This window comes from Perna viridis, chromosome 5 (genome assembly GCF_037379345.1).
Source record: "Perna viridis isolate PV_CMFRI_1.1 ecotype Kerala chromosome 5, ASM3737934v1, whole genome shotgun sequence".
Lineage (NCBI taxonomy): Eukaryota > Metazoa > Mollusca > Bivalvia > Mytilida > Mytilidae > Perna > Perna viridis.
The window spans coordinates 7,146,437-7,172,792 of NC_142449.1; the positions used below are offsets into that span (position 1 = coordinate 7,146,437).

A 26,356-nucleotide genomic window follows, 5' to 3' on the forward strand; every position below is an offset into this window, starting at 1 on the left:
AACTAATAAATAACAAAAGAAAACTTATTTTTATTGAACTGCTTCCCGGAAGTTGTTTGTCGTGAAGGCCTTGACGGTTTTATGAAGCAAGAAGTTTTTGTTTCCATTTTAGTTTTGGTTTATATGTCTCTTTCTGTAAGTACCTAGATAATTATTTTACACATCATGTGTTTTGTGTTTTTATTGCTGTATCTCATTGCGACTGACTTTTATGTACTTGAAAAAAAAAATGAATTAAGAAATGCTTTCAATTATTCGATCTTAACGTTCTATGCAAATGTAAGTATGGACACAAAACTATCTTCATATATCAATATAACAGTAGTAAACTTGTGTAATATTAATTCGTTGATTAGGGATCGCCACAGGTCTAGATTTAACTACTTTTCTTTCAGATGTTAGTTTTGAACTACAAAAACATTTCACATGCACAGACCAAATCTAAATCGTAATTTATGACTGCAAATCAAAGGGAATTCAAAAGTGATTATTAAAAGAAGCTTCAGAAAATAAATGGGGAAAGTATTCAATGACCCCATCCATGGCAACATTGAGATTCATCCCCTATGTGTGAAGATTATTGATACTCCACAGTTCCAGAGACTTAGGTACCTAAAACAGCTTGGAGCATGTTACTTTGTATACCCTGGGGCATCTCATAACAGATTTGAGCATAGCATTGGGTATGTCTTAAGAGAAATATTCTACGATTTACAATTGTTCTTCCTTAAAGCATTTGATAGATTACAAAAGGATCTTACAAAACATATTTAGGTGAGATAAGAATGACACATTATTTATTCTTCTTTAACTAAACTGCGTTTTCTTCATATAAACCCTTTTTAACATTCGCATGAATGCCTATAGATAGTACTATGGTTTAAAAAAAACCCTTGTGTAACCTTACCACTCAAAAACGATTCAGGGGTACACTATTATCTTCCGTTTTTAAAATCAATATGTCGCGACAAGAATACACCAATCGATATTAAAACTCCTGACGACGTAAAATACCTTTTCGTGTGGTTTTTATACGTTCTATAAAATAATTTAAAATGTTGCTATTGTTAAGTAGCCCAAAGTCTGATTCTGAAAGTGAAATGGGACTTATATATATATATTAACAACATTTTAATTTATTACCATTGAAAAAATTAGAAACAAATATCTACGCCTTTTCTCAAATTGACTTCTACTAGAACAAAAAAGCACGAATATTTTGGAAAAGATACTGTTACGTTATTATACAGCGTATTGTGTTTTTTACAGAGTCAGTTTTTTAGCCGGCATTTTTGTTCGTTCCCTAAAGGAATACCAAACCAAAGAGTTAGATATAACAGAAGAAGATGTGTTATGTGTTGAACTGGCTGGATTATGTCATGATTTAGGTATATAAAATGAACAAATTTTAGTGTTTATAATCAGGTGCCATGTCAATAAAAGTATCATTAACTATCATTAACTAACATTAAGATATGTCTCAAGTTATGTCTTGAAAATATCAATTAAGATGGCATTAGGACATGTCTGAGACACGTCGTATGGTGTAAACTCCAGTTTTCTTATGATGACCTTTACTATAATCACCCTCAAATGGTCTTAAGACGATGTTATGTTTATTATGAATTAATGTCGTATAATTACAAGTAAACGAATATATTGAAAGAGTAATCAAGGGAACCAAGGTTCTAGAAGTAATCAAAAGAATGTAATCCAGGGACAAATAATTATATCATACATTGCAATGAAAATGATTAAAAACAGAATCTGTCAAATTACTTGAACCACAAATAAGAAAAATTAAGTAAGAATGCATCAACAAAATAGCAAAGTTGTCTTGCACTGTATTATTGTAGACTATAGTAGAACAATGGCTAGAGAGCGCTATAAACACTTTAAAATGAAGAAAGTTGGCTTGCATTTATTAAAATGAGAACAATTTAAATAGTAATCAAGGGAACCAAGATTATAGCGGTAATCAAAAGAATGGAATCCAGGGACAAAGACCAGATATGGAAAACAGACATACACAACAAAGAACAAAGAACTACATTCATACATACAAAGTTACAAAAGCAAATGACCAACTCTGACTCCACTAAAATCTGGTCGCATGGACCAGGTGCACAGATAGGTTTCAAAGATATAGAGGTTGTAAATAATAGCAATTACAGTACGTTTTACTTGTTTTATTTGAATGGATATTTTCACTCTTTATAAATCGTTTGTATATTTATTTCCATTTCTAGACAATATGTTTCTTCAGTGTAATAGTGAAACTAAAACCGTTACTGAAAACTTTGTTCTATGTATATCAAAACGTCATTACCATCAATATTATAATTGGAATATTCCTTTGATTACTTGTACTATATTTTTCATTCTTTCCAAATAGAACACGAAACATCAGTTAATCATTGTCATAACTGTCTTTCCAACGTGTTGCCATGTCTGTCAATATTTATACTAATTTGTCAAACAAAATCATTTTAGACCATTCTATGTAGAAAATGTTTGATACAAGTTGTCGTTCGCATACAAGATGTAAAATATATACTAAATATTTCTAAATTTATATACTAAAAGGTAGCATACTTACTTTTTGAAGTACATTAACGTAATGCGCAACTTCAATATCAAAAAGTACTTTTACAAAGCATTAAGTTGAACGGTTGTTCTTGTGAAACAAAAGATTTTTTTATCTAATAATATCTCATATTTATGTATCACATTACCTCTTCTAAGGCAAAAACTAGAATAATTATAAATATTGCCCATGTGTCAATTTTCAGAATTCAAGTGATTAAAAGAAAGGCCTTAATTTACTGATGACTAAAAGCGTTGCTTGGTGGCATTATAACATAGTGCATTTCCACATGTACAGCCAACATTAAGATAAAAGTGTTAAAGAAATATCCTAAAAATTGAGATAGTTAGTGCTTAGTTGTTTTTAATTATCAATATGTTTTAAGCTCATTTGAAAATGCGATAAAATGGTATTTGATTACAAACTATTAATGAAAAAGAATACGAAACGAAGCTCACACAGAAGTGTCGTACATTACTCGCTGCATTGATGAAGTGAATTAGCAATATTAAGGATTAATACCTATCTTATATTTTAAAATGTAGGGCATGGACCTTTTTCACATATGTTCGAACAGAAATTTATACCTCACGTCAAGCCCGATATAGAATGGACGGTATGTAAAATAGTTACGCAAGAATTCTTCAAAGCAATATGTGAACGTTTTGAGTGTTTTCTTTTTCTGCATCTGGAATTAAATCTCATTTATTTCGTGGGTGTGAGAGTCATTCACAAACGAATAAATAATCTCTTATAAATGCTGAATATTACAACCAAAAAAAAATCAGTTTATTACCAAAAACCATGTAATGTTGACCCAAGTTAAAATCAATGTTTCTACAGTATATTAACTACATAACACACTAATTTTTAAACATGAGAAGACAAATAATTTGTCTAGTAACATAATCACGCATTGAACAAAAATCAAGAACATACCAACGAGGTAATCTTTTGTAAGAATATTGGACTCTTTCACCTTTTATACTCAATATCTTTTATATTATTTTCTAGCATGAAGACGGATCTGTCATGATGTTTGAACACATCATCGAAGAAAACAACTTAAAAGAAAATTTTTTAGAGCACAACTTAAAAAACCAAGATATAATATTTATAAAGGAACTAATTGCAGGACCATTAAAGAGGAGTACAGATAATACAGAGGTCAGAATCAAGAGAAGCTATGCCTTAAAAATGCAACAAACGCTATGGATATTATTTCATGCTTTACACTTATCTGTAAATTCAATATACTATATTTATATCTTGCTTATCTTAACAAATCTTTATATATTTATTCATATTAATACAATTCTTTCATTTTACATAATAAAAACTACAATGCATCGCCCAGATGGGCAGTATATGGACAAACCCCGTCTTCGTACTTTATATATCATATAACTGTCATCATACCATGAGCATTATTCCATTTGTGATATACAAATAAAAGGATATTTCTAAAATATACTAAAATACTTCTTTAAAAAAACATAATTTTTACATCCTACTTGTAATTTCACAATATCATGTTCGTAATATCCGTAAAAAACTAGTTCAATGCCCTAATTGATTAAGAGTAATCAAAAAGCATATTTTTTCAAGTAAGTTCATCCTGTGGAAATGTGAATTAGAGTCAAATCATGCATTTTAACGATAACTTTAAATGTGAAATATGTGAAACAAAAGTACTATATGATGTTGAGTTCTTAAATGACATATTTTAGAAATGGCTGTATAAAGGCAGAGGAGAAAACAAAAGCTTTCTGTACGAGGTATGATCATTAAAACGAATCACATGTCCGCAATACAAACTTTGAAGAAAACATGTTCTTTTACTGATAATAGGCATGTTAATTAGACTAAATCAAACTGTCAAAAATCGACCAAAAATTCATGAGGAGTGAAAAACAAGAGGAAGAACACTTTAGTTTCATTGGTCTTGGTGTCAATAAACTGAATTCATTTTCAGAACATAGTCAATTAGGTTCTTATCTAATTTTCATATTAGAATAGACATATTCAATTTAATTGTCCTTTTTTCATTATTTTAAGGGGCTGATTTGACCATAAGACATGCTAGATCCTTAAAAAAAAACAACAACAAAAAAACTATTTATGAAAAATTATTTTCCCGTCCCTTTTACACTCAGTTGGGTGATGCAATGCCTTGTACTTTTCATTCAAAATTGTCAACTTTCATTTTATCTGTGGCAACATCCCTACAGCACCTGCGTATAGAGGAGTAATCAAGGGAACCAAGGTTATAGCGGTAATCAAAAGAATGTAATCCAGGGACAAAGACCAGACATGGAAAACAGACATACACAACAAAGAACATAAAGTAACTAAAATCATACATACAAAGTAACATGAGCAACTCGGACTCCACTAAAAACTGGGAGCATTAACCAGGTGCACCGATAGGGTAAGCGTCCTCTGGATCGTGGATCGTTATGGTGTATCTATCTGCACCATGAAAACTGATTTATTCAACGGGTCATAGTTTTCCTTTCCTCGTTTGTCTACCCCGGACTTGACTTTTTATGAGCAACTCGGCGGGTGTTTCTAGAAAAGCAGAGGACGCTGACCCTACCGGTGCACCTGGTCCATGCTTCCAGTTTTTAGTGGGGTCCGAGTTGCTCATTTGCTTTTGTTACTTTGTATGTATGATTTCAGTTACTGTATGTTCTTTGTTGGGTATGTCTGTTTTCCATGTCTGGTCTTTGTCCCTGGATTACATTCTTTTGATTACCGCTATAACCTTTGTTCTCTTGGTTATTCTTATAAAATATTATTATGTTATTTCAAAGATTGTTGCCAACAAAAGGAATGGTATAGATGTTGATAAATGGGACTACTTTGCCAGAGATTGTCATGGTCTGGGTCTGAAGAATAACTTTGATCATATGCGGTGTATGAAGTTCTCCAGGGTGCTTGAGGTGGATGGAATTCGGCAAATTTGTTTTAGGGATAAGGTTTGAATAGATAAAAGTAGAAATCTTACTAAAATATAAGGAACATGGAGTTTTCATATCATAAATTATACGTTATGCCAGAGCCTGCGGAAACCACGCAGACCTTTTGTATCGCGCTTGAATTCTAACAAATAAATTTCTGGAACAAGGTTATGTTGCGCAAGATTGAAATCTTCACTACAGACTTTTATGGTCGTCATTATGAACTCGTGGGTCGCTACAGTGTATCCATCTGTGTCATGAAAACTGATTTGTTCAAGGTGTCATAGGTTTCCTTTCCTCTTTCGTCAACCCCGAACTTGACTTTTTATGAGCAACTGGTCAGCGGGTCTTTCTAGAAAAACAGAGGACACTTACCCTATCGGTGCACTGGTCCATGCTCCCAGTTTGTAGTGGAGGCTAAATTGTTTATTTGCTTTTGTTGCTTTGTATGTGTAATTTTAGTTACTTTATCTTCTTTGTTGTGTATGTCTGTTTCCCGTGTTTGGTCTTTGTACCTGGATTACATTCTTTTGAATACGCTATGGACTTGGTTCCCTTGATTACTCTTTCACCAAAGTTATTTTCAGTTTTGATTTTATATATAATGTACCGATAACTTGTACGGTAGAAAATTACCTAATTTTTCCTTTCAAATTGATTTTGAGAGATAAAAAAAAACAGGAAAACACATGTATCATTTCAAAAGTAAAGCCACAAACATGAAACTTAATTAACACATAACAAAGATAAATTCAAACGTGCTCAGATCTGCTGCCATTGTTTGAGTCTTAGTACAACATGTTAATGACATGCCTATTATTGTATGTACACTTTTCAATGCATAATTTTATCAAGACTAAAAGTTTCACATATTCTTCTGATTTTCGTCTGAATATAGCTGAAATATTGCTGCTCGGACGTTAAACCCCAACAAACAAACAAACAAACTGATTTATTAATTGCTTAATCTACCCATATAAACTCTTTTCAAAACTATTACCAAACGCAATCAAAACAATGGATAATATACCACATGCTGAGGTCGAAAAGAAAGGGTATACGTACCTAATATAAATTTTATTTCGGTGAATGATGAACTTTCCTATTTTCAATATGCAGATATCTTCATTTTACTGTAGTAATAATAAACTACATCTGCATTAGACTATAGCAATGTCCACTAACTGTAAGTACGTGTGTACATTACATTTGACGTTCAAACTTTAAGTCCTTGAAGTAAAGATGAAGATTACATTTATTTAAACATTGATTAACAGTCGTTTGTTTAAATATCCATATTTTGAGAACAGTTTATAACTAAATACACAGTGACATGAAGTGTAGATAAATGCATTATCGCTTAAAACGTTGTCACAAAATCAAAAAGACAAAAATGAGCTATAATGATAAGAAGAATAAGAAAAAAAACTTTAACTTTTTAAAACAAAACTAAAATAACGGTCTTTTTTTAGGAAGCTGACACGTTATACACAATGTTCTCGATCAGAGCTACCTTACACAGACGTGCTTATCAACATAGGGTCTCCAATATTATACAAGCAATGTATGTCATACTTAAAATTAGTCCATAATATCACATACTTATTTGTTTTACTTTTAATTTTAAATTGGGATTTAATTTATATCAATTTTGAACAGTCAGATTGGAAATGAAGCAAATGTTAAACCATGTATAATTTTTTTGTACAGTGCTGTTAACTCATATCTCTTTCCCTATAGCATTGCTAAAGTATTTATGTATGTAGGGAATACTGAAAGTTGCTGCTTTGTATTATCGATTTCCAGGATCACAGATGCTTTTATAGAGGCGAATCAAACACCGCTGGTACAAGGAAAAAATGGGTATTTATGTAATTTTACACTCAAATACTGTTTCTGATAATATGATATGAAGTTGACATAATACAAACATTTTACATTGCCTTGATCGTTTTTAATTATATTGAGGAAAACTTTCAAGATGCTGAAAGTCATGTGGTAAACTGTTGAACAGTTGGACGACCAAGAAAATTACCTTAACCGAAGCGAACTTGAGTTCCTTATAATATTTATATAGGAACTAACCAACCGGTTTCTATATTTCATTTTTACTACAACTGTAATGAATTATTATTTGTTTTTCACTTACCAAAATATTGTTTAATCTGAAGTATTCGTATGGGTGAAAAGAAAAATAAATCACTTTTTTTTAAATCATGACGTCACCTTCTAAATGTGACAAACAACGTTGCATGGACAGGCAGATATACCTACAAAAGTTCGTTAAGTTCTATATTACTGCATATCTATATTTCAACATTATTTTCTCAGAGTAATCCACAGAGAAGTCAATTATGAAGATTAAAAATCTTTTTTACATCCAACATTGATAAATACGCAGAATACGTGAAATAATTGCGGTGAATCAATGAGTATTATACTCCTTTGATTAACTTTTAAACCGGAGAAAAAATGGCGGGGTTGTCACAATTACGAAACAGATAGAGCCTTACATGAATACTGGTGACTTATATATCGGGGAAAGTTTACGAATAAAATTTGAACATCTTGTTTTTTTTTCCATAAATAAATAACTAATTATCTAATTATTTTCTCTTTCAAAGACTATTTTCTAATAGACATATTCATATCATAAAGTTATGACCTTGACTACAATGACGGATTGAACTGCTGCACAGAAACCTCTTGCTAATTTTATATGTCATCTTTTGATTTTGTAAAATATTTTTGGTAGTAACATTAAGATAGAAACATGTGAATGTTTTTTTCACGAGACTCTTTAATGTGCATTGTTTGTATGTGCGTGTGTGTGTGACCCAATTTACAATTTTAAATTGTATACGTTAACATATTTTACTTATACTTGGTATGTGATTTGATACTCATTTTTTCAAATTCAAGATTAATTGAGGTATATAACAAACCCAATATTGTCATAAAAGTACAATACATCATTGTTCATCCATGTGCTTCAGTGAGCTCCTTAAGATGTCAAACTGTATAGAGGACGCCGTAGCTTATACTAATTTAAATGACAACATATTCTATGTCATATTGATGTCAACAGCAGATGAATTAACACAATCTCGTGCCATTTTGAAAAGAGTTCATCACAGAAGACTGTACAAATGTGTGGGAGAAACATATTCCATTAATAAAAATAGAATGGTAAATTGTGTAATTTGTGACGAATTACTTTCGTTCTATGAAAAAGATTCTAGATTTCGATATCATCGCATGCTTCCTCACATTTTAATTATAATTTCTAAAAACCTTTGGACTGATAAAAGTTCAAATCAAGACCTCATTTATGAACAACTGGAAAACGCCAAGGAATGGACAAATAAATAGTAATTTGGTAAAGAGTAATCAGGGGAATCAAGGTTATAGCAGTAATCAAAAGTCATACGCTACAAAGAACATAAAGTAACTAAAATCATATGTACAAAGTAACAGAAGCAAATGGGCAACTCGGACTCCACCAAAAACTAGGAGCATGGACCAGGTGCACCGTAAAATATCGCATGGCGCGGGGTCTTGTGCTGCTATAGATAAACCTCAAGCATATTTCCCGTTTCTCTGCTTCAGTAATTATTTTTATTATTACATGAGAACAAACATTAATTATCTTTTCAAGATTCAGAATAATGAAAAGAAAACCGAGGATCAGATTATATATGAGATTGTAAAGAAAAGTAGAGGAAAACTGAAAGAAAATGATGTACTTGTCACGGTAGGTTTGTTGACGTTCGTTAAAACTAGAAAGATAAATTAATGATGTATTCCATGTTTTCATAGAAAACTGGCTATAAACATGCACAAACATATACAATATCACTTTCACTATCTCTATATCATTTCTTTATCTAAAAGTAATCAGGGAGCATGGACCAGGTGCACCGGTAGGGTAAGCGTCCTCTGCTTTTCCGGGGTAGACAAACGAGGAAAGGAAAACTATGACCCGTTGAATAAGTCGAATAAGATGGATACACCATAACGATCCACGAGTTCATGATGACGACCATAAAACTTCTGTAATGATGTCTTCAATCTTGTAACAACATAACCCTGTTCCAGAAGCCTATTTGTTAGAGTTCCAGCGCGATACAAAAAGTTTGCGTAGTTTCGGCGAGCTCTGGTATCACGTATCAGTTATGATATGAACACTCAATACGCAGGTGCTGAACGGATGTTGCCACAGATGAAAGGAAAGTTGACAATTTTGAATGAAGTCATCACGTTTGTCGTAAAGTTTGGTCAATAGTTTTCCTTTACCATCGATTTCTAAGTGTAGGTCAAGATATGAGGCTGACTTCACAGTGTCTGTAGTATCCTTTATCTCAAGTTCTTTGGGGTAGATGCGAAGTATCAAATCCCCGACATTAGGATTGTTTAAAGATAACACGTCATCTATATAGCGGAAACCGAGATTAAAGGATCTAGCTGAACGATATTCTTTCTTTTGGATCAGATCAGCCATAAAGTCAGCCTCGAAAGAGTGAAAGAAAAGGTCAGCAAATAAGGGAGCACAATTTGTTCCCATTGGAATGCCGACCGTTTGTTGAAAAACACGTCCACCACACTGGACAAATATGTTTTGTATTAAACATTTCACCATTTTGTAAACATCTCCCTCTGTATATTTGGAAGTTGATTTAGAATTATATCTTACAAAGTATGAGGAATCTCTACAAAGAACTATATATTTGTATCTAGGTGTACCATCTTTTTTGGAAAAACAACGATGTATGATGTTTTTAAGTCGGGATTTTAACTGAGTATGGGGGAAAGAAGTATACAGTGTTGAAACATAATAGATTTGAATGCTATTATATTCAGATAATAGCCTTGAAGTGATTGTCTCCAAAAGATCTTTCGAATTTTTTTTGATCCATATTGAATTCATATCACTACGGGAGTAACAAGTATTGGGGTAGGACTGTAGACCCTCTTTGACAGTTGTGAGTATAGAAGTTAAAAGTTTTGAAAGAGGTTTGGTGGTATATTTTGCAGATCTGCTATGAAACGTTGTTTGTATGGATTCTTGTGGAGTTTAGGAATCCAGTACATAGACGGTAAATCACAATCATCGTCCTTGGTAGAGAGACCAAAAGAGGATAGCACAGATTTATGGTTTTCCACAATCTCTTCTTTGGAGAGTGTGGTAGCAGTATAGGTCTTATCACTACTATTATTTTCTACGTTTACGTCTGATAATAAACATTGGATGTAAAACGTTTTGCAGACAAAAACAATGTTGTTTTGGGCTTTGTCTGCTGGTACGAGAACATAATTGTCATATATAGTAGAGAATGTTTTTGCTACATCGGGGTCTTTGAAAACCGATATAGCCTTTACACTCATTGACCTACTTAAACCTTTCTTTCGTTTCAAAATTAAAGACCTCACGGCCTTTAAAAACTCTGACAGAGAATCAATGCATTCTTGTTCTCGTTTTATCCATTTGTTTGCAAAGTCCTCGACGGCATCTATAAGAACTTTAAAGTTACAATTCCAATTTATGGAGCGTGGTTCACGGTACTTTGGACCTTTAGAAAGGCTATTACGCAGAGAGTCGTTTCCGATGATGGTTAAATCTACTGTAACGACGTGACCAGAAGGACCATATTTGAATGGAGAATTTTTGCAAGAACAGTCAAGTGGTTTAGTCTTGAAGTCCTCAATCTCGAGGTTCTGCAATAGCCTTTAATAATTGAAAAGTTTGGATGCAATGGGTGAAGTATAGAAAAATGAAATAATTGGTATGGATTTGGGGGAATTTTGTTGGTAACGTTTTTGTGATGGAGGATGTTAGCCAAGTTAATTGCCTCTATATCTTTGTTGACAAACGGTAGTGGAAGAAACGATCTTTTTCTACATCTTGATTTTTCACACAAACTGGTTTAAAGAGTTTGTGAAAACCAATATCTAAAATGATGGCAAGAAGCCTGTATAATGATGAGATGGGGTCAGAAACGGGAGTGTCAAGACTTGTTTTGTAAAGGGAGTGTAGTAGAGTGAGAGGTATAGAATAAAGTTTGGTTCTAATGTGATAAAGTCCAAGAGGTTTTTGTATGAAAGGAAGGAGACCCTCTATGGAGACATCATGTAACTAAGGTGACGTATAGTGGCGATGACCATGACCCCTTTCCTGTCTTGGATTTTGGTCAAATATGTTCATCACATTTATGCTATTGTTATATTGGCTTGAAAGATTTCCTATACTTTTGATGTTATCACTGCATCCGTAAGGTACTGCAGTACCCGGTTTGCGTATCCAGTACTCCTCTTTTTCCCTACGAAAGTTTTTACTTAGAACGGGACTGTTCGTAGGATGGCAATTTTTTTTTCTAAAATATGAGTTTTCATGGAGAGGATTGAATGATCTTGTTGATTAAAGTGTTGATAAACTATCGGAATTCAGGTGATGTTAATTCCCGAACGATGACCACAAACAGACATACGCAAGAAAGAAGTTCGGGGTAGACGAAAGAGCAAAGGAAAATGATGACACATTGTACAAATCTGTTTTCATGGCGGAGATGTATACAACGTAACGATCCACGAGTTAAAACATGGTTAAATGGATTTATATCCTTATTAATAATGTTTTATCACTCTTTTTGAGTTAACCTGAAGACATTCAGGTTTGTTAGCTTTTAGTTTTATTTGATTCTATTTTCAATGCAGTTAATTTAAGACAAGACTCAAGCTTGTTCTTTGCTTTACAGTTAGTAAAACTGGATTATGGAACGAATGAAAATAATCCAATTGACAATGTCAGATTTTACAACAAAAATGATCCTTGCAAAGGAATGAAATTGGACGAACAACATACAGTGAGCATATTACAAAACAATTCAAACTTAATCGATAAATGCCCTTTTCTGTTTTTATTGTTTGTTTTCATATTACAACCTGGTCATATTTAAATCATATAACTGTATATCTTTTATGTAGTATACATCATTAAAACTCATGTTTGATCTACGCCACCCTTTTACAATACGAACAAGTTGATAAGAAGGATGAAGTAGTACATTTTGCTATAATGTAAAGATGAACAATTAAAACGCATTTTGTACATTTATGTTTGTACATCAAGGTTAACAATATTGAATTTTTGCATTGGATTTGTTAGGTCTCATTGGTGTTACCCAAATTATTTGCTGAAATATTTATTCGGGTATATTGCAAAAAAGAAGACGAGGAGACCATACAAACTGTCAAACAATGTTTCCTGGAATGGTGTCAAGAAAACGGAATTAAACATGTATGTTTGTACAACCTAAGCATATTACCACCTAACGTAGATGCAAAAAGATGTCATAGTTATTAAAATTTTACCAGAATTTACCAGAATCACAACATCAAAAATGCAGAAATAGTATATAAAAAAATAATAAGACAGTAACAAGAAATGACATGAAAAATAAATTGCAATTACACGCAATAGCCGTGTCACCCCTTAAAACCTGAATTTCTTCTTTCAGTGGGAAATTAATCATAAGTTTTCAGTTTAATATCTAATATCGAGACTGTTTATGGATATGTTTTACAACACACTTTTAGCTTATCTTCACTTTTAATTTTCAAACCTCTCTTCCATTGATTATCACAAGAGGAGTCAGTATCTAAGCCTTCTTTGCTATCATGGTTGATGTGTCTTATTTTGAATCTCTGTGAAGTATCTTTTGTTTTATAAATACAAACATGACTGATGCTTTGTGTAGCATTTTATTACAATTAACTAATACATACCACATATATGTCAGTAACACAAAATTGCGAATTTCCATATCAGTACAATTTGTGGTTTGGTCTTTGCTATGACAATACAAAACGTATTTTTTTTATAATTTTGATTACCACCCTACAAGACTACAGCCCCAGGAAACTAAAACGGTAGCTAAAAAGACGAATGAAAAGACATAGTAGATAAAAATATTGCCCTTTTTAAATTTGTAACAGGTAGTTACATCAAATGCTTTCTAGAGAAACATATTTTTATAATAAAAATATTCATAGAGGACGACTTTTACAAAATTTAAAAATTCTTATATCAAGAAGAGACATGTTAGATTAATGTAATCAATTCTATGATAAAAACTTTTTCAGGGGATCATTATTAGTGTAACTGCCCGTTTTAAGAACATATTTTGCCTGAATCTCAACTTGTTCATCTTAACTTGTACAGCTTTCTGACAATAAATATCATTATAGATATAAATTATATCGAATTTATATTACTCTTTTTTTGTTTGATAGAAAGATGACTTTGTATGCCCTGGAGACAACGAGAAGGTGCGACATGTGAATTTGTAATAGGATTTCTGAGATTTTGTTTTGCTTGATGGCATGTGTAATCTGACGTATTGTAGTATTACATTGAACAGTTCCTTTAGATATGATGAAAGATTTGTTGAACGAAACCTACGACGAAGAAAAAGACAGTGTTATTGATAGTCTCGAATACATAACGGATAGAAAGTTGCTGGGTATTCAGTGGTATCCAATGGCCTTCTTTGCTATAGGGAACAATGTCGCAACGTTTTTTCAGGCCTTATAGAAAACGTGAAAAGGTGACATTAGATTTTGTGAAAGGATTTTTGAGATTGCATATTGCTTGATGGTATTTGTTATCAGATGTTTCGTAGTATCAGATTAAACTTGTACCGCTGTGACATCTATGGCAACATCGCCTGCAAAAAGTCCAGCGCCCTAGACCACTCGGCCAGCTAGGCTATATAAAAATATAGCTTTCGCTGGCCGGGTCATTCCTCCTCGTTGAATTAATCTAGGGCTGTAACTTAGTACACGATGTATGGTAGTACGGGACAGTTCATTTAGATGTTATTATGTAGGATAGAGGATCAAATTAATGATGCATGTCACAACAAATCAATATCATACAACGTCTCAGAATGTGACGACTCTATTCGCTACACTGCTCCATCGGATCAAATTGATACAGGGAAGATATATAAACGTATAGAAAGGTCTGAAAATTCCCAACGATGTTAGAACTGTCAAGTGCCCTGGACTTTGTGCAGGCGGTGTTGCCATAGATGTCCGCTGAAGTCAAAATCTGGACTTTACTGGACAAATTATTTTCATTTCACTTACGTGTATGGCAAATCCCTGATACTTTGCTAAATATTTTTTATACAGTAATCTACTCATAGGCATTGTCTATTATTTAATAAAACAAGTTAATACTAATATATATTCCAAACAACATAAGTGTTAAGATAAAATTTAAAAAGTAATCTATTGCTTTGCCAAGACATATTTTTGTTTAATAGTGCACCTGCAACTTTAACATGTAGTGCATGAAAACAATTACCGGAATATAATGAATCTTTAATATTTCATGATTAGTAATGTTGGTATTTAGCTGGATCACAGCATAAACTATCAAAATTTGAAGAAATAGTAATTATGTAGGGAAAAAAATGTCTGCTTGCACTGCATAATAAATTTAGGATAAGGAAAATCTGAAATTCAGCCTTTAAATCTGAATTTTGAAAGCTGTAAATTTATTGGAAAATAGGTTGTTTACACCTTAGTTTTTTTGTGAATATAGAATTCTAAAAATAGTTTTCAAAACTTGGCAAATGCTTGAATGTTGAACAACACATCAATATATATATGGTAAAGTTTCAGAGCTATGTTTAATGCATTCTTTACATGATGAATAAAAAAAATGATGTCCGGGAAATTGACTTAAGTGAAATCGTGATCTCTGTCTGTAGAAAGAGTTATAATTATAGTTTCTCAGATTCCTGAAAATAGAAAGAGTAATCAAGGGAATCAAGATTCTAGAGAAAATCAAAAGAATGTGATTCAGGGACAAAGACCAGACATGGAAAAACAGACTCACACACAACAAAGAACATAAAATAACCAAAATAATACATACAAAGTAACAAAAGTAAATGAGCAACCCGACTAGGTGCACCGGAAGGGTAAGCGTCCTCTTTTCTAAAACCACCCACCGACTTGCTCTTCAAATGTCATGTCAAGGGGAGACGAAAGAAAAATGTCGGTCATAAAAGCTCTTTAAGAGCTAATAATGTTTTGTTACATAACTTGCCGACTTTAAATAAAGCTTATTTGATTTGATTTGAAAACTATTACACGTTGAATAAATTAGTCTTCGTAGTGCAAATAAATACACCGCGACGATCCACGAGTCCATTACATGATGACGACCACAAAACTACTGTAGTGATGACTTCAATTTTCAATCTGCTGGAACGACAACATTATTGTCATGTATAGTAGAAATTTTTACATCATGGTCCTTGAAAACTGATGTATCATAGACAGTCATTGATCTACTTAGAACTTTCATACGTTTTAAAATTTAAGACCCCACAGCCTGTACCTACTCTGACAGAAAATCATTGTCTTGTTCTCGATTTATCCATTTTCTTGCGTTGTCCTCAATGGGATCGATAAAAACTTTTTTTTTCAATTTATGGAGCGTGGTTCAGGGTACTTGGGACTTTAAGACAGGACCTTTCGCAGAGATTCGTTTGCGATGATGTTTAAATCTTCAGTAATGACGTAACCTGAGAGGAACCATATTTGAATGGAGAGTTTTTGCAGGAACAGTCGGCTGGTTTATCCAAGAAGTCCCAAATCTCGAGGTCCTGCAATAGGTTTTTATAATTGAAAATTTTGGATGCAATAGGTGAAGTATAGATAAATGAAATTATCGGTATTAATTTGTCTTTAAAATTCGGGGATATTTTGTTCGTGACATTTTTATGATGGAGGATGTTAGCACACAAACGTGTGTAATGATGAGGTAGGTTCAGAGACAGGAGTGTCAAGACTTGTCTTGTTAAGGGAGTGTAGTAGAGTTAAAGATATAAAATATAATTTACTTCGAATTTGATGAAGTCAAAAAGGTTTTTTTATGAAAGGAAGACCATCTATGGAAACATTATGCATCTTAGGTGATTTATAGTGGCGGTGACTCCTTATCCGTCACATTTATGTTATTGTTATATTGGCTTAAAAGGTTTCCTATAATTTTGATGCTGTCATTGCACCCGTAAAGTATTGCAGTACCCAATCTGTGTATCAAGCATTCCTCTCTATCACTATGATAGCCTTTACTTAGGACATGATTGTTCGTTGGATGGTATATTTTTGTTTCAAAAATACAAACTTTCAAAGAGAGGTTTGAATAATTCTGTTGATTAAAATGTTGACAAGCCGTCGTGGTATTAATTTAACAATTACGGCACATTCGTTTGTATAATCATGTGTTTCACCGACATATACATGACTGTATAAGTTGTATCTTATCCGTTGATTATGTTGTCGATTTTGCGACTTATGTCACCATGACTTCTTGTGTAAAAATAGTAAAATCACAATATTTGGGTGTGACTTGATTTGTTTTATACCATAACCCGTCGACCGCTGCAATACTTCATTACTATTTAAATCAGCCTGCTCATGAACCATGGTTGTCCTTGAAAGTACGTATTCTAGAAAAGATCTACCAGCAAACTGAAAGCCCAAAACTTAGCAAACCGTTCCGTGAAGAAAGAAAAGACTACTGAATAAGAGTGGTGCGTACATTCTTGCCGTAATGCTTAAGTGTTGTAATGGTAAAATCAGAAGTTTGAAAAAATTATCAAGTTTCATGTGCAGTGGTGTAAATGTAATGAGTCTTTTTACCAATATTCCGAGAGCTTAAAGAACACATTGCCTTCTTACGGTACCCTATCGTTTAAATATAAAACAAAAAAAATATCCGTACCAGTCTGTTCTCACTGCCCGTCATCTCTCTTCAGGACCTTTGAGATTTTGGACTTGAAAATGAAGGAATAAATCAATTGCGCATCATCCCCCTCATGCATGACCCATATGCCACGAGATATCATTTGATTTCAATATATTTGACCATAAGCAACTTCGTTGAGCTATATCTCATGGTATTAAATACAAAGAACCACAACGAATCTATAGACACTATAACTTCAAAGAGTCTTGTTTACAGTTAAGCAGAATGCTAAAATATGGGTCAAACGGGAAGGAACCCAGCACTTTATGTGGACTCCATTTCAAACTAAGCGAGAACGATTCGATCATTATCATTTTTGACAGAAGAAATGTCATTACATTTGACAAAAATTCTTACAGCACTAAAAGAATTACAAAGGCCATACTCGGAATATGTATACTCGCACTTTGATATCAACCATAAGTGGATTCTAACAATAGCTGAAATCCATTGCATTTACTGATGCTGCATCCAACAAAATTTTGACTTTTTTCTACTCTATACACTACCTTGCCACAGGGAAAAACGATAAAAACTCAACGGACATCCTTATTCCAGAAAGACTTTAAATACACTTCTTACTAATTAGTTGTACTTAGATACAATCATACATATTTTTCCAACAAAATACCTGAAGATTTAACGTGCTACACCGATAAAGAGGTTATCAATGTGCGGTAGTTCCTAATCGATAATATTTTGTCTTGTTAGGAGTATTTTTCCACAGTTTGTCGATAAACCAATGGAAATCTATGGCATCTTCACCTTGCCGATTTATTTGTACTCTTACGAGTCGATTTCCTTAAGAGTATTTCGAAATAGCTGGAAATAAATGACACATCTGACACGGCTTCCTACATTTCGTTTTCGGACAAACTTCTAGAATTTGACAACAACAATCACCTCTGTACAAGATTTTATGATAAAAGTAAAAATTTTTATTTCCAAACTATTAACTCCAATCTGTGTGGCAATTCATCAGCTTCTCCTGAATACGGGATTAAAATCTCACAATGATAAGGTATGCTAAAACCTATATTTGTTATTCGAGGATATTACAAAAATGCGCCTTGTTTGATCTCTTAGAAGATTTTCCTGTCGATTACAATATCTTAATGCAAATTTGTCCATACCGACGGAACAACTAATAACATATGTGTTTTTCCTACACATGTTGTTGAATCTATCACTGAGTTCAATTGTCCTACAAATTTTGACTTTTGTGTACACAACACAAATCTACATCGAAACTCCAATGGTCACAATGCTAGCAAGAGGTTTGGCTAACCGTAAAACCTGGTTTAACACAACATTTTACTTTAAAATGCTTTTACCAAGTCAGGAATTTTGTGGCTATTTCTATTTTTTAATTATTTCTAATTTTTGAGGTTTTTTTTACTATTTAATATATCCCTCCGATTTGTGATTATGAGTCCCGTAATTTTGTTATTACCTTTATTTAAAGCAGAAAAAAAAAACACCAAAACGACTACAATAAACTGCTACAAAGTCTTGTTAAGTTGAGAATTCTTCGGACAGTCGTCATGTTTCCTGTACCGAACACATAATCTGTTATAGAAGAATAATACTGTCAATGGTAATATCACAAAACGGAGTAGACGAGTCGACTTAAGGTAGATCATACCAGTTACACGGAACATTCTTTTTCTGTCCACTGGCATAATCTTATGGATATATAAATTTTTTGTAAACTAATAATCTATAAAATCATGTTAGAATAATGTATTTAAAATATTTCAAAGAAATGTTTGATATTAAAACTAGACTAGTACAATTACAAAATCTTTTAATGCCGATTTCAAGGGGAGATAATTACCGGGATTTTTTTTCAAATGGGAGATAATTGGCGGGTAAATGTTCTTTTGAAACCAGTAAGGAATTTCAGATTTGTAACATTGTAAGAAAAATGATTCGATTTCCCCCATTTTTCGTTTCGAAATATGAAATAATACCAGTTAAGTGTTCTTTATATAAAGTTGTAAGAAATAGTATCCACCAGTTTTTAGAAGTTTACGAAATATTGATCTACCTCAAACTATCAATGCATCTTACAAAATGAGTTTCCATTCAAAACTATTATTAACTTAAAAGGTACCTGGTGCTTCATGTGTCGACAGTGACGTTTCGTTGAAAGTTTAAAGATGGAACAGATTCTTTCGTAAAATTGTTTTCACAAAAAAATACAAGATGGAAAAAATACATTCCGAAATATTACCTGAATTAAAATAAAATTTGACAACAACACAAAGAAGATACACTTGTCAGGATAAAAACAGTATGGTCGACTTGCAATAACCGTAACTAATAATATCACAAATACACTAACAAATCTTACAAAAGTAACCAAACTAGTTTTTTTTTAAGATAATACATTGTTGCCGAATCGTATTGGGTAGCATTGTAACAATATAATACGGGTCGTAGAAATGGAATAAATCCATTGTGTAAAAAGAGTTTAATTTTTCGGTTGCATCCACAATCATCATCATCATCCATGAACAGTCAATTTGAATATTTATCATCGTAAAATATCACAAACAGACAAAATACGTCCACAGCAAACTTAAGTCGTTTACATTTTCCCAAAACGTTCACGTCAACAACAATGCGAAGTAATGTTGTTCAGTCATGATTTCAGGGATACAGTGCGATGCTCAGTAATGTTGTTCATTAATAATTTTAGGGATACAGGGGGATGCTCAGTAATGATGTTCAGTCATGATTTTAGGAATACAGTGGGATACTCAGTACAGTTGTTCAGTTATGATTTTGGGGATACAGGGGGATGCCCAGTAATTTTGTTCAATTATACTTTTGCAGTTTTTAAATTACAAGTTAAATGATCTTGATCAGAATTTTGTAATCATATTAAGTTAATGAATATTGATAGTTAAAAATAAAAAAAGAATAGAACTCATAAATGGAAGTCTTTAATGCTGTTAAAAAATGATTTGATGTATATGCACATTAGCACGAAAATTAATATCCAAAAGAACCTGCCTTGTCATGGTCATTATTTCATATTTTCAAACATTACATAAAGTATTAGCTAAGATAAGCTGACTTACATCAATGTTTATATGCCAACTAGATACATTTATGTTATTACCTCTGGTGTAGTGTTTACGGTCATTTTTACCGTTTTATTCTTTTGTGGCTGCATGTTTTAAAAATAGTTTGGTGCTGTCTTCACCCATGTTGATTTTATGGTTCATAGATACTTTCCTTTCAATCATAATCCGATAATTTTGTTTTAGCACTTTAGTAAAATCGTGTCAGATCTTTTCGGCCTCTATACATATCTATACTGTAATGATGCTTGCTTGCGCTGTGGTAGACTTGCTTGTTTTTTTCTCTCCTATTAAGTTTTCCATAACTTTGATCTAGAACGGTCGTTCCCTCCGCGGGACTCGAACTCGCACCGCTGTGACATCTATGGCAACACCGCCTGCACATAGTCCAGCGCCCTAGACCACTCGGCCAGCTAGGCTATTTAAAAATATTGCTTTCACTGGCCGGGTCATTCCTCCTCTTAGGATTAATCTAGGGCTGTAACTTAGTACACGATGTATGGTAGTACGGGACAGTTCATTTAGGTGTTATGGTGCTAAACTTAGTGCAGGCGGTGTTGCCATAGATGTCACAGCGGTACGATATCGAGTCCCGCAGGGGGAACGAACAAAAATTTGCTTCGCAAATTTGACAGTTCTAACATCGTTGGGAATTTTTCAGACCCTTCTATAAGTTTACGTTATCTTCCCTTTATCAATTTGATCCGATGGAGCAGTGTAGCGAATAGAGTCGTCACATTCTGAAACGTTATATATATATATATATATCCTTGCATCAACATGCTATGTTTCATCATAGCCATGCATGCTATATGTCTATATAGTAACACACTAGCAAGTAAGATGGTAGTTTTCATATCTCTTCTCTTCTTTGACATCTATGGAAACACCGCCTGTACTAAGTCCAACGCTCTAGCCCACTCGACCAACTAGGTTATATAAGAATATAGCTTTCGTTAACCGATTGATACTAAAAGTACTTAAGTAAATCTAGAGCGTGAGCATTTAATTATATATATAAATATAAACATAAAAATATATGTTTAACATCACCAGAAGATGGTAAAATTTAAATTGAATTTTTCGGATAACTGATATCCTTCTTCAGCATAAAAGTCATAAAACTATATGAGCATAAAACTCTCAAAGTTCAAGATCAAAACAGATTCAGAAGCTGAATCGCGTACACTCTGGGTGATTGTACCTTTATCAAAGGCTCATATAAGCAACTGATAAGGAGCCTGAATGAAAATAACAAAGAGGGTCTTTTTATCAAAGTTACAATTAACTGTGGAAAACAATTTAAAAAAAAATAAAAAGTCCAAATATAGTAGTACGGCGTATTGATGTATAGCAAGTAGTGCTGTACTAGCCTTAGACCAAGACCTAAAAATGAATTATTTTTTCTCGTTAATTCCAGTTGGAGCTGGAGAAGTTGTTTGCAATTTCTTTGTTATTTCTAAAATAGACTCTGAAGCTGAATGACGTAAAGCCCAAATATAATATAGTTGGCCGGTGCCAACCATGTTAAGATAAATTAAAGATATAAGACCTGTACGCCATTCTTTGAAACGTGACTTGTGAAACCGAAAACATCATATACTTTCTCCAGTGCCGTGTCGTATTCAGTACGTTAGCGAGACAGATCAAACTTTCAAGAGGCAAATGAATGGTCATCGCAGGAACTACAAATGTAAACCCTCTAAGTCGCCATCTGAGATCGAACACACCAGGAGGATCTCAACAACATTGCAATTACGATCAACTGGTCAAAAAGTAAAAGAGTGTCTCGGGAAGGCTTTCGGATGAAAACAAAATACAATTTCTCCAGAAGGAATGAACCAGAAAATAGAGTTCATTGTTAGGCCCGGTCTAAAGCTGGTATTGCACTAAGCAATATATAACTATAATTTTAGTTTGACCTTTCTTAATTGTTTTCCACATTATATTCATTTTTCGTTTTGTTCTCTTTCCTAATCATTTGGTTACATGTGCCTTTTATAAAGGTTATATCATCATTCATTGCAGCTTTCAAATTCAGAATATATATGTTTTGAACTTGAACTTTTTGCGTTTTATTCTGGATATGGATATCGGTTATCCGAAATAGTCAATCAATGCAAATTTAACCATCATTTGATGATATGGGGGAAGGAGACAATCAAGAATAATATGCAGTTTAATATACCTATCACTCTTCATAGACACTTTTGGGTAACTAGACTTTGTCTATTAACATTCAAGTTTTCACTCCCGATAGAAAATATACTCTTGGCATTATTATGGTCTTTTAGAAGAGTGTCAATATTTAATTTTGCCATGTTATGTTAAATCTGTTCAATAACAATTATAGGGTAAGAATTGTTTAGGAACATCAGGCAGTGTAAATTGTAAAGTCGCTCGGAACAAGTATAACAAAAAAAAATAAATAAAATAAAATTCCATTCTGATATTTTTTTTGTAAGAAGTCACAAGGAATTATTTTCGGCTTTTTCCTAATAAAAATGACACATAGGCATAACGCACATCAGCACTAAGTCTAAAGAAAAGAATTCATTGACCGGATTACACTTCTTGAGACGTTTACATTTCCCATTTAAGCGTTCGTGCATCGTTTATCGTGCGTTTACACATCGTTTTGCGTTCGTTTTAACGCACGATAAACGCACGATAGAAGCGTTTGTTTTAACACACGCTGGAAGCGTTCGTTCAATTTTGTACTTTGATTATTTCCTTGATTTGACTGTTATTTTTATATTTTATACTATTATAAATTTATATAATTTCATTCATTTTATTTTCTATTTTTTTCTGTCTTCATTATTTGTAAATATTATTATTTTCGTCGTTCGTCTATCGTGCGTTTAAAGTACTATATGAGCGTTTATCGTGCGTTTCAAGGCACGCTGGAAACGTTTGTTTATCGTGCGTTTAAATGCACGATAGGAGCGTTCGTTTATCGTGTGTTTGGGTATCTTGCATGCGGGAAACCTAAACCTCTCAAGGATTGTACTATCTTATGCTATAAATTTTACTGTTTATACATTCTCGTAGGTAAAAAAAACATATCAGACTTTAAATTCAAACCTGCCCTAGGTCTAGTAGCCGCTCGTTTATTGTCCATAAATCTATTTCGCTTCTGGGGTACCTACATTTTGTTATCTGTAATGTAAAAATATGGAATAAATGCTTTTCAAACTTTACACAATGCATGCATGTTGAGGATTTGTAAATCCATTATGGATTTTATTCCTACACTTTTGAAATGATTAACTCTGCATTTTTGTCAATTATATTGTGACGGTTACCTACATAATGTAATCTGTAATACAAAAGATTGAACCATAATATTTAAAACTTTGTATAATGTTTATATCAATATAAACATTTTGTACATTATATTATGGACAAATTTGATAACTATCTAAAATCAATTAGCAATTACCTATAGTATGTAAAAAATGCAGTCGTATAGAGATCTGTTGGCGTCGTCCGTAGACATTTCGTGTCGGCATCAACTTGAGTATTAATTAAACATCTTTGTGAAATTATATAATCCGGTGCCTTACCACTGTAACATGCTTAGCAGGGGCAGTTTGATACGACCTCAGAAGACGAACCTTGAACAGTCTAGGCAAGTATGGAATCACCACTCAGTTCTGAATTTTGATTGCAATAAATACTTGACACAGAAAAATAATTTGACCAACTTTGGCCTCTTATTTATCAAAAAGCACAATCCCCGCAAATCGATCCCAGTCTCTCTTTGCTTTTGTGGCCTCTTTTCGCATCCTAGATGATTTGAATCACAACCCCCAAAATTCCCTTTTGTGGTTTGATAACTTGCGATACAATTGCAAAAAGATCCATTTTCATTTACTTAAATTATTGTTTGGATATCATAAAAATGCTTGTTTGTATCTCTTTTTGGCCCCTACGCCAAAATTGTTCAAGTCAAAACACCAAAAATCAATCCTATCCTTCCTTCTGTGGCGTGACACTTTTTGGTACAAGTTCAAAGATCCTTTCACAACTAGACAAGTCATTATCCAGATGTCATGACAATGCTTGTTAGGCCAGTTTTTTTAACGATCAATCCAAGTAGGTTTGAATCACAACCCCCAAAATCATTCCCAATTTTCCTTTCGTGGTATAATTTCAAACGTTTACTCGAGTTAGTGTCCGAACACCATGAAAATGTTTGCTTTTTTTTGCTTCTTTCTGGTCCTTAATTGCTAATCGGTTCAAGTCATATCCCTCGAAACCAAGTACAGGCTTCCATTTGTAGTATGACACGTAGTGTGTTATTTCACATATCTATACTCTTGTACTCAAGTCATTTTCTGGACATGACAGCGTGTTATCATTAAGTTGTGATTTGAACCATTTGGGAAGTACGGACCAAAAAAGAGGCCAGAAAACATTTCAACGTCCAGGCACAAACTTGACTTCACCTGAATGCATTTGTTAAGAATTGAACCACAATGTGCCATAACACAAAAGGATGCTCGAATTAATTTTTGGGAATTGTGACTTGAACTGGTCAGGGATTGGGATCAGAAACAATCAATTCAATTACGCACAGGCTATACTTGAATGAATCTGAAATTGCACAAGATGCCATACAATACAAAGGGAAGACTTAGAATGATATTGGGGGTTGTGACTTAACAGCTTAGGAATTAGGGGTTAAAAAGGATCATTACAATTTACATATTGTCATAACAATAACTTTCCCTTTAAATGAATGATTAAAAACAAAATTGTTATAAAAGGTGCCATACAACCAAAATTAAAACTGGGATTGATTTTGAAGGTTTTGAATGAACTGATCAGGAATAAGTGACCAAAAATGGGGCTACTTCGATTTTGCTCAATTTTTATGCTGTGTTAAATATTTAATTGAAATCAAATTACATTGCATAATCAAGCTTGAATGTTGTGTCCATACTTGCCTCAACCGTTCAGGGTTGGACCTGAAGTGATATGCATTGATTATAAAGTTCTTGTTTCGGCTTATGTGTGTTTTTAGGATATTAAATCGCTTTGTCTGTACGTATTAAGTATTTTTCGAGTGGTCGATTCGACTATTGTGGGTCATTCTGCGACTATATAAATTAACAAAAAATGATAATTCAACTTTCATATTTTAACAGTTGTTAGTATAGAATTTTACACGACCGGAAACAAATTGCGGTCATGTAATTATAATATGCTTTTGTGGTAGGCGTAGTCGTTGTCAATCATTTTCATGATGTTTGGACAATACTTTGAATATAACTTAATGGAACCATTCATAAAGTAGGAGCGATAAAGGGGCCACTTTTCGTTCAAATGTTTATCCTGTGTCAAATTTATAATTGCAATCAATTAAGAGCTGTAATTACGGACATGATCTTCAAATTGCAGCACTGCTAGCCAAATTTCATCCAGTTCTGAATGATTTCCGTGCTGCAGTTATCTGTGTCTTTGGTTGAGCAACTTCTGGTTTTACGTCTGTTGACTTTTATACTGTACTTGGCGACCTATTGTCGTCAAATTTCACCCTCGTTTGATAATTTGTTATTTCAATTTCCTTTCTGTAAGCGACACTGACTAATAGGTAATTGTTCAAAACGTTTTTGTTATTTTGTTTTAATTCTGACCTGTAATTATAAAAGTAAGCATGAGTAAAGGTTCATTAACAAATTAAGAAGTGAACAAATAGTAATTAAGCAACTCATTTTAACAAACAACATATACACAGTAAAATAAAGTTCGGGGAAAATGGTAAACACTTTCAACAAATGGTACGGCAAATGATTCATTTTGTCATTTTTTCATTTTCAAAAATTCATTTTTAATTTGTGTAAGAAAACAAAAATTTAAATTTCCAATAGTCTACAGG

The 26,356-nt window shown here is 33.1% G+C and overlaps 1 protein-coding gene and 1 long non-coding RNA gene across 6 annotated transcripts; one reads left to right on the forward strand and one right to left on the reverse strand.

Annotated features, from left to right (window-relative positions):
• The first annotated feature begins 18 nt into the window (after positions 1–18).
• Positions 19–15,292, forward strand: LOC148615778 (deoxynucleoside triphosphate triphosphohydrolase SAMHD1-like). 5 transcript variants are annotated; one of them, XM_088582350.1, is made up of 14 exons: positions 19–135; positions 396–683; positions 1,270–1,388; positions 3,133–3,203; positions 3,602–3,754; positions 4,318–4,365; positions 5,404–5,568; positions 7,023–7,114; positions 7,357–7,413; positions 8,547–8,739; positions 9,209–9,304; positions 12,303–12,410; positions 12,713–12,844; positions 13,840–15,292. In XM_088582350.1, exons 2-14 carry the CDS (start codon positions 514–516, stop codon positions 13,894–13,896), a joined length of 1,461 nt encoding a protein of 486 aa, XP_088438476.1. In that variant the 5' UTR covers positions 19–135; positions 396–513; the 3' UTR covers positions 13,897–15,292. The 5 variants fall into 5 exon arrangements, 4 of the variants coding, with proteins under 4 accessions (XP_088438476.1, XP_088438477.1, XP_088438478.1 ...); XR_015922045.1 differs by lacking the exons at positions 12,303–12,410; positions 13,840–15,292 and adding an exon at positions 11,996–12,218; XM_088582351.1 differs by lacking the exon at positions 12,303–12,410.
• A 3,442-nt stretch (positions 15,293–18,734) lies between these two features.
• Positions 18,735–26,049, reverse strand: LOC148615779 (uncharacterized). Its single transcript, XR_015922055.1, has 3 exons — positions 23,915–26,049; positions 23,557–23,631; positions 18,735–21,398 (listed from the first exon to the last, which is right to left on the reverse strand). It is a non-coding gene; the product is annotated as an uncharacterized LOC148615779 (long non-coding RNA).
• Positions 26,050–26,356: the final 307 nt, after the last annotated feature.